At 39.0% G+C, this 9,238-nt stretch overlaps 1 protein-coding gene across 1 annotated transcript in view; it reads left to right on the top strand.

Annotated features, from left to right (window-relative positions):
• The first annotated feature begins 5,285 nt into the window (after positions 1-5,285).
• Positions 5,286-9,238, top strand: part of LOC109550055 (uncharacterized) — a 361,699-nt gene continuing 357,746 nt past the window's right edge. Inside the window, exons 1-3 of the mRNA XM_073796783.1 lie at positions 5,286-5,298; positions 5,451-5,578; positions 5,690-5,928. Coding sequence (XP_073652884.1) covers positions 5,286-5,298; positions 5,451-5,578; positions 5,690-5,928 — 380 coding nt within the window. The remainder of the gene's footprint in view (positions 5,299-5,450; positions 5,579-5,689; positions 5,929-9,238) is intronic.

The following is a 9,238-nucleotide window of genomic DNA, read 5'->3' as shown; positions in this document are numbered from 1 at the left end:
CAGACTGCCAACAAACACATGAAAGAATGCTCAACATCATTAATCATTAGAGAAATGCAAATCAAAACTACAATGAGGTATCATCTCACACCAGTCAGAATGGCCATCATCAATCTAGAAACAATAAATGCTGGAGAGGGTGTGGAGAAAAGGGAACACTCTTGCACTGCTGGTGGGAATGTGAATTGGTTCAGCCACTATGGAGAACAGTATGGAGGTTCCTTAAAAAACTACAAATAGAACTACCATATGACCCAGCAATCCCACTACTGGGCATATACCCTGAGAAAACCAAAATTCAAAAAGAGTCATGTACCAAAATGTTCATTGCAGCTCTATTTACAATAGCCCGGAGATGGAAACAACCTAAGTGCCCATCATCGGATGAATGGATAAAGAAGATGTGGCACATATATACAATGGAATATTACTCAGCCATAAAAAGAAACGAAATTGAGCTATTTGTAATGAGGTGGATAGACCTAGAGTCTGTCATACAGAGTGAAGTAAGTCAGAAAGAAAAAGACAAATACCGTATGCTAACACATATATATGGAATTTAAGAAAAAAAATATCATGAAGAACCTGGGGTAAAGCAGGAATAAAGACGCAGACCTCCTAGAGAACGGACTTGAGGTTATGGGGAGGGGGAAGGGTGAGCTGTGACAGGGCGAGAGAGAGGCATGGGCATATACACACTAACAAACGTAGTAAGGTAGTTAGCTAGTGGGAAGCAGCCGCATGGCACAGGGATATTGGCTCGGTGCTTTGTGACAGCCTGGAGGGGTGGGATAGGGAGGGTGGGAGGGAGGGAGACGCAAGAGGGAAGACATATGGGAACATATGTTTATGTATGACTGATTCACTTTGTTATAAACCAGAAACTAACACACCATTGTAAAGCAATTATACCCCAATAAAGGTGTTAAAAAAAAAAAAATAGGCAGAGGACCTAAACAGACATTTCTCCAGAGAAGACATATTGATGGCCAAGAGGCACATGAAAAGATACTCAACATCACTAATTATTAGAGAAATGCAAACCAAAACTGCAATAAGGTATCACTTCACACAGGTCAGAATGGCCATCTTCAAAAAATCTACAAACAATAAATGCTGGAGAGGGTGTGGAGGAAAGAGAACCCTCCTACACTCTTGGTGGGAATGTAAACTGGTACAGCTACTATGCAGAACAGTATGGAGGTTACTTTAAAAAGTAAAAACAGAGCTACCATATGACCCAGCAATCCCACTCCTGGGCACATAGCCAGAAAAAAACATGGTTCGAAAGGATACATGCACCCCAATGTTCATAGCAGCAAGACATGGAAGCAACCTAAATGTTTATTGACAGATGAGTGGATAAAGGAGGTGTGGTACATATGTAAGGGAATGTTACTCAGCCATTAAAAACAATGAAATAATGCCATTTGCAGCAACATGGATAGACGTGGAGATTATCATACTAAGTGAAGTCAGAGAGAGAAAGAGAAATATATGATACTGCTTATATGCAGAATCTAAAAAAAAAGGATGGAAATGAACTTATTTCAAAACAGAAACAGGCTCACAGAGTTAGGGAAGGAACTTATGGTTACCAGCAGGGAAGGGTATGGGGAGGGATAGATTGGGAATTTGGGATTGACGTGTACACAGTGCTCTATTTAAAATACATAACCAACAAGGACCTACTGTATAGTACAGTACTGGCTCAATACTCTGTAATAACCTAAATAGGACAAGAATTTGAAAAATAATAGATACATGTATATGTATAACTGAATCACTTTGTTATACACCTGAAACATTGTTAATCAACTATACTCCAATATAAAATAAATTTTTAAAAAAAATTCAGATTCATGTGCTTCACCTTGGACCAGCCAAACAGGATTTCATACATAGAGTCCAGCAACCTGCTTATTAAATAAACACCTCATGTTAATCTTAGCCACACTGTTTTGGGAACTACTGCAACTATCAAGTTTCATCTAATTCTGTATATTCTATCTTTTCAATGTTTCTCAACCATTTCTCTCCTTTCCTATGGCCTCTACCCTAGTTTAAGCCTGCTTCATTTCTTAGCTGGACATCTGTAATAGGATTTCCTTGCCTCTAGGATATTTTCCACTCTAATTCATCCTGCACACAGGGGCCTTTTTAATCTTACTAAATCACAGCTCCACTCATTTAATGTGACAAGAACTTATTGAGAGTATACTATATACCAGGTGCTCTAGGGCAGAAGGTTCTAAGTGGGGTTGATAATCAGAATCATTAAGTGGGAGAAACCTTTTAAAAACAGAGATTCTCTAGCATTCCTCCAGGCCTACTAAATTAGAATCTATAGAGCCAGAGTTGAGAAAAGTTTATTGTTAAAAAGTTCCCCAGGTGACTCTGATACTTTTGAGCAACACTAGACTGGAGCATATAAAGATTAAAACATTCTTCTATATTTCAGATTGTACTGGGGGAGTTGTGAACATATGCAAATAACTAACATACAACACATTGGTTAATGTGTACCAAGTGCTACAAGAAAGAGTAATTCTAATTGCATTAAACACTTTTAGTAACTCGCCAACCTGGAAGAAATCTTTTCCTCCTCTAATTTCCCACAGTACTTTATAATTCTCTTACAGTCTCATTTTTATCTTGCACTATAATTATTTTTGTATATGTCTCCTGTCCTTTACACTTGCATTTGAGATCAGAACCTTGGCCTTATCAGAGCACAGAATCTGACAAAGAATTTTTTTTCAGAGTTCTAATTTATTTACAGGATAAAGCTGTATCCCCCAAAATACTAAACTATGCATGGTTATGCATTTAATAAATTATGTCAAAAATTGGATGTCCTTGTAACTCTTGGATATACGTGGCTAAATTTATGGATTTTAATCTCAGCAAGGCACTTAGTACAGTTCCTTCAATAAAGCAGGTACTCAATAAAAAAGTTATGTGTGAACCAATGGGATCTGGGGAAAATGTCTTGGATATGCAAAAACATACTTAGTATGACCAGTATCTACTTAAGAGGTTATAGATTCCAAATGAAATAATATGCCGGTGGTTTTTGCAAACCAGATCCCTATGAGCCAAAACCAATCAGCTGTTTTTCTTTGTTTGTTTGGATGACCCAGTATTTTGTTGGTGTGCTGGGATGTGTGTGTGTGTGCGTTGTGTTTTTTGTTTTTTGACAAATTTTAATTTGAATGTCTTTGGGCAAATATTCTCTGACTTACCACAGGCTCTCCCACTCCCTATTACCTTATGCTAATCTGATGTACACAATTATGTTATCTATAGGTCTAAAGATGAGAGTTCTAATGATGACAGACAACTGCTCCCAATCATTTCTTCTTTTTGAGTGTTGGTTATTGTTACGGACTGAATTGTGTGTCCCCCCCCCCCCACAAATTCATATGCTGAAGTCCTAATCCCCAGTACTTCAGAATGCAACCATATTTGGAGAGAAGGTCTTTAAAGAGGTAACTAAATTAAAATGAGGTCTTTAGGATGGGCCCTAATCCAATATGTCTGATGTCCTTATAAGAAGAAATATGGACACAGATGTGTATGTCCATGAAGTAAAGACCATGTGAAGACAGAGGCAAAACTACATGCCAAAGAGAGAGGCTTCAGAATGAAATCAACCCTGCTGACACCTTGATATTGGACTCTCTAGCCTCTAGAATTGTGAGAAAATTAATTGCTGCTGTTTATTCCCTCAGTCTGTGGTATTCTGTTACAGCAAACCCAGAAAACTAATACAGCTACCAACTATATTTAATACTAATCTTAACTTAGGCATTTTTACATCAGAATTATGTTTACCATGTTCAAGTCATTCTGCCAGGTACAGTGGTGAATACAACTCTAAGTAGCTTAGAATCTAGCAGATGTGGCAAACTATATGTAAGATACATTCATCAACATAAATGATAAAAACTTCACCAGTCCTAAAGAACAAAAAAGCCAAATAAAGAGTATATTTATAATTCTATAGGTGTTCTGGAGGGAGAGAGTTAACTATGGGTTACAGCTCAAAAAAATTCAAAATGTGACCTGGGTCGTGAGAGATTAGTAAGATTCAACCAAGCAGAGGGGAGAGGACATTTAGGTGAGAGGAATGGAGAGTACAAAGTCAAATGCTACTAGAGAACATTGTTTTTCCCAAGTAAATCTACCTTAGATTCAGGTCTCCTTTCTTGGCTTTCTAAACTCTATAACCACTATATATTTCTTAATTAATGTCCTAAATCCTTATAAAATTTAGGCATTTTCCCCCTGCAGATAAATAACAGTATAACTGACTTTGTTCAGTATAATACTGACATGCAAAGGATGGTCTGGTTCATCTCTAAAGCCTCTTGGGCTTCTGCTGAGAGTTGATTTTATTTTCAAATGGTCTATGAGGGCAATAAGCATCTCACAGAACATTCTCTTTTGAAATCTGGCCATTTTTTTGATCTCTTGCTTGTCAAATCTCATCACAGTAGATGGCTCCACAGTGCAGGTGGCCTGTGTTTTCTTAAGTGCCTCTTCTCCTGAAGAATGTGTTACTCTGTTCATTAATGTTTCATACCTAAGTATTCTAATATATTTAATTTTTTATTTAATGAAATTTCTAACCTTCAGGCTGAGTAAGTTATTTGGAATGTTTCATCCAAGCTGCTGGAAAAGTGCTCAATAGCAAGGAGTTTTAAAGATGGAATTTTAAGAAAGGGGTTGGCAGGAACCTAAACACATATAGATCTAAGCTTTCACAAATGCTTCCCTGTCTTAAGTGTAGAGGAAGAAATTCTTCTTGATAAGCAGGTAAGTTCTGCTGAATTTTTCTTTTAGATTTTGGAGACAAGAATTTAACGACTTTTGTTTTGTTAAAAGATGTGTTTCAAAGCTGTAAGTTTTTTTTAAAAGTATCATTTGTCTGTAGAAAGCCTTACTTCTCCTCCATCATTTCAACAATGCTTACGTTCTTCCATAAATGAGAGACTTATGTGAGACCATTATCGCCAAAAGAGATACACGTTGAACCAAAGGAGCCATGCATAGCACCTGGTTTCAATTATTTTAGATTCAAGTGATGATCTAAGAAAAGAGGAGCCTCAGCTTAATTAGTTTGATTCCTGAAAAGGTCTGGATTCAAAGCACCTGCCCATCTTACCATCTAACTTCAGACTTACGGGAGATTAAGAACTTAAATTAGAGAAGCTTTTAGACTGTTACATAAAATTTTTAAATTAAGCTCTTTAATACCCGGTTTAGATGAAATTTGACGGATGAAATTGGACGGTCAGAAATAACTAGAATTTTAAATTTAAGCGTAACTCAAGTTGCACCCAATATTTAAAGACTACAAACTGTGTACGATACAGTAAAAATTCACACGGTAAACCATTACTAAATGTTTAGAAATCCAAATTTTCACCTTTTCCTTTTTTTAGTACCCGCTCCCCGGGTGACAAAGTGGACTCAAGTTTCCGTTACCCCTTACCCAACAAGGGGTGATGGTACTACACGCTTACCTTGGGGAAACAACTTGCACTTTATAAATGGACAGGAAAATCGTTTGGTGAGAGAGAAGGCTAAAGGAAACGAAGGCCGGTGGCGTGACCGTAGCACAGGCCCGCGGTTACTCTTGAGGAGACGACCTCAGCTCCAAACCACCTCGACCACCTAACAGGACCGCTTTTCCCGCGGCGTCTCGCCTTCCGGCTGTAAGTCACCACAGCCCGCCCACCGGAAGCCATCGTCTTGGCAGCGCAGTTTGGTCCCACCCCATCACTTCGTCCCGCCCACCGCCTTGTACGCTTGCGGCCAGCCGGGCTTCGATTGGTCCATCTGTCCTTCGCTCTGGGAGACGTTCCGGGCTACGAGGCTCTGGAACTCTTACTTGAATTTGTGGCGCGGAGAGTTCGTGAGGTAAGGAAGGCAGCTGTGTGTCTTGCTGGAGCCGACAAACTGGGTGGTGAGCGACCCTGAGGGGAGAAGGACGAAAAGGGCGGCCGAGGTGCAGGGACGCTGAGTCAAACAAGCCGCCTCGAGATGAGGGGCTTCAGCCGGGCTGCTTCCCTCCCTGAGGCAGCCCCGCTGTTCGCTTCCTCGCAGCCTCTAGGTTCTTCTCTCACGTCGTTTTCCTCGCGTCTCAGAGACAACGCGCCCGCCCCTATTCTGTCGCCCCTGGAGGGAGGCTCCTCCTGACGCTCCCTTTTCCTCTTCTTTCGCCAACGGTGTCTCTCAGTTCCTTCCCTCCCCAGTAGCGACCCTCCGACCCTGCCGTGCTAACACCTCCCCCAAGCGTACTTGACTCCCCCAGACTTCTTTCGTAATTATATCCGGCTCTCCATCACTAACACTGTCAGAAACTTTCTACCTGCCCTTGACAGTGTGGAAAAGACTCCTGAGCAACCTGGGGAGCGCCCCACATCTCACAAACTGAGTCCAGAACGTTCCTTATCAAGGAATAGGATGCTGCTGTCCACTTCTTCCCAACTGGGACGCTTTTCCAGTGGAAAGCGGCAAGTGCAAGCGCTGTATAAAGCGCTACAGAAATGTAAGATCTTGTCCCAGTTGCTGACTCTGAATGATTGGATTCCTGTCGAAAACAGGATTATTTTGTTCTTGGTCTGACCCTGTTAACACATACGTTTCGTTTTGGCGTTATGAATACTTTCCAGACCTTAAAACAGAACAAAGCCAATAGGTCTGTTGGGGTACAGTGAAACTGAGGCTTCATCGGTAACATAAAAAGCAAACAAGCAAAAAAACACTGATTGAAAAGTGTTCTCTTCATTAACCTTCTGTGTCTATTATGATCTGACTCCCCCCACTACATCCCTATCGACTGAATTTCAAATTGAAATTCAGAACCACTTAAAGAGTTTTATAGCATAAATGGACATCTTTTCCTATATCCCCTGTCTATGACTATGAAAATCTTCTATTTTCTTTCTAATCTTATCATTCAACTTGATTTTCTGTATGTCCAGCCTCTGGAACAGAGGTTCTTTTTTTGTGTGTCTGTGTGTGGGGGGGTCATAGTCCCCTTTAAGAAGCAAGGAAAACCTTGAATCTTTTGTATAGAATATGACACATACACACAAAAATTTTGTATCAATTTCAGGGAGTTTTAAAGTCCACTCTGAAGTACCGATTTCCATAGAACCTAAGTCCAGTTCTAGAAGTGTATTTATATTTCTTAAAAAGTAGAAATAGTTAAACAGCCAAAGCAGCTAAGTGCTTTACTTCTTAAAAATGGCCGTCCCTGGTGGCGCAGTGGTTGAGAGTCCGCCTGCCGATGCAGGAGACGTGGGTTCGTGCCCCGGTCCGGGAGGATCCCGCCCGTGAGCCATGGCCGCTGGGTCTGCGCGTCCGGAGCCTGTGCTCTGCAACGGGAGAGGCCAAAACAGTGAGAGGCCCGCATACCGCAAAAAAAAAAAAGGCCGTCATTTAACTTCTGAATTAAGACTTGTTCTGAAGAAAGTTGGGATGGTAAAGCTTGAAGAAGTTGTATTAGTAGCACCACTTTCAATTGAGCACTGGGTTAATAATTTAGAGAAGTTACTGAAATGCTTTCTAAAATTAAAGGAAGGTCATTCACAGATGAGGGTATGGGCACACAGGTATACAAGAAGTAAATTGACAAGATGTTGTATCTTTTTGCATTAACATAAAAATTAGGAGAATACTTGATCAACATCAAGAGTTAAAATATTTTTTGTGCCTTAATGTTTTGGATGTCTTATAGTAAAATGATTTTTATCGTGAAATTCCACTAGCTTGTTCTGAATATAATTTACATCATCAATCATTACTTTTTCACATTAGAACTTTAGTTCACCTGAAACTTAGTTTTGTGTATGATGTGAGAAATGGTTTTAACTAAAACTTTTTTGTTGTTTTGTTGCTGTTTGGAAAACATTGGCCCATGGACCAAATCTGACCCACTATGTTTATGTAAATAAAATTCTGTGGGAACACAGGTACATCCACTTGTTTACTTGTTATCTGGGTGCTTTTGTGCTACAATGTTGGAGTTGAGTAGTTGTGACAGAGACTATATGGGCTTCAAAGCCTGATATATTACTGTCTGGCCCTTAACAGAAAGAGTTTGCCAACCTCTGGAATAGGACATCCTTTCCTCACTGAATGGATGATGTCATGTTCCCATACAGTTTGTACATATATATGTGTATATATATATATATATATATATACACACACATATATACATATATGTGTGTGTGTGTGTGTGTGTGTGTGTTTGCCTTTGTTTTTGAGCTTTTCTAGTCTGTTTCATTTGTCTCGCCCTGCACATATAACATAGTGTTTTAAATTACCTTATCTCTAAACTAAGACAATATTCAGTAGGGTAAACTGCTCTTTTTACCCCCTATACCAAGTTGTTCTCTTGTCTTATTTATTCTTGGCCCTTAGATCTTCCATATAAATTTTTATGATCAGTTTATTAAATACCATGAAAAATCTTCTTGGGGTTTTGATAGGAATTGCTTTGAATATACACATTAATTTGGGAAGAACTGTCATCTTTACAATATTCAGTCTTTCCATCCATGAACATAGTATATCCTGATTGTTTTGTCTTTTAATGTGATCTTAAAATTTTTTTCTTTAGCGTGTTCCATAAGGGAAATTGGTCTTCGTTTTGCTTTCTTGTGATTTTCTGATTTTAGCATTAAGGCAGTGCTGTCTGATTTCTTTAAATGGTCTGAGATGTGTTGTATTCTTCTCTATTTCCTGAAAGATTTTGTATAGGATTGGTATTATTTTTTGTTAAAGATTTGATAGAAAACACCAGTGCATCCATCCAGGCCTGGTGCTTTCTTTTTGAGGAGGTTTAATGAAATTAGGAAAATGAGTATAAATTCTATTGGCCTACATCTTACCATTTCTGGCACTCTATCTCTTCTTGTAGATCCAAGTTTTCATTTGTTTTCTTCAGTCTGAAGAACTTCCTTTAACATTGCTTATGGTATGGCTTGTTGGTAATGGATTCTATTAGGTTGTGTTTTTTTTTTTACTTGAAAAGGTTTTTAGTTCATTTTCATTTTTGAAACATTTATTTTTAAGCTGGATATATAATTGTGTTTTTTAGTACATTAATATTCTATTTTTTTCTGTCTTGTGTTGTTGTTAGTAAGATATTTGGAGTCATTCTGATCTTTGTTCTCCTGTATGTAATGTGTCTTTTTTCCACCCCCTGGCTGCTGCT

The sequence above is a fragment of the Tursiops truncatus genome, chromosome 19, assembly GCF_011762595.2.
Source record: "Tursiops truncatus isolate mTurTru1 chromosome 19, mTurTru1.mat.Y, whole genome shotgun sequence".
Classification (NCBI taxonomy): Eukaryota; Metazoa; Chordata; class Mammalia; order Artiodactyla; family Delphinidae; genus Tursiops; species Tursiops truncatus.
This window is presented reverse-complemented; position numbering and strand designations above follow the sequence as displayed.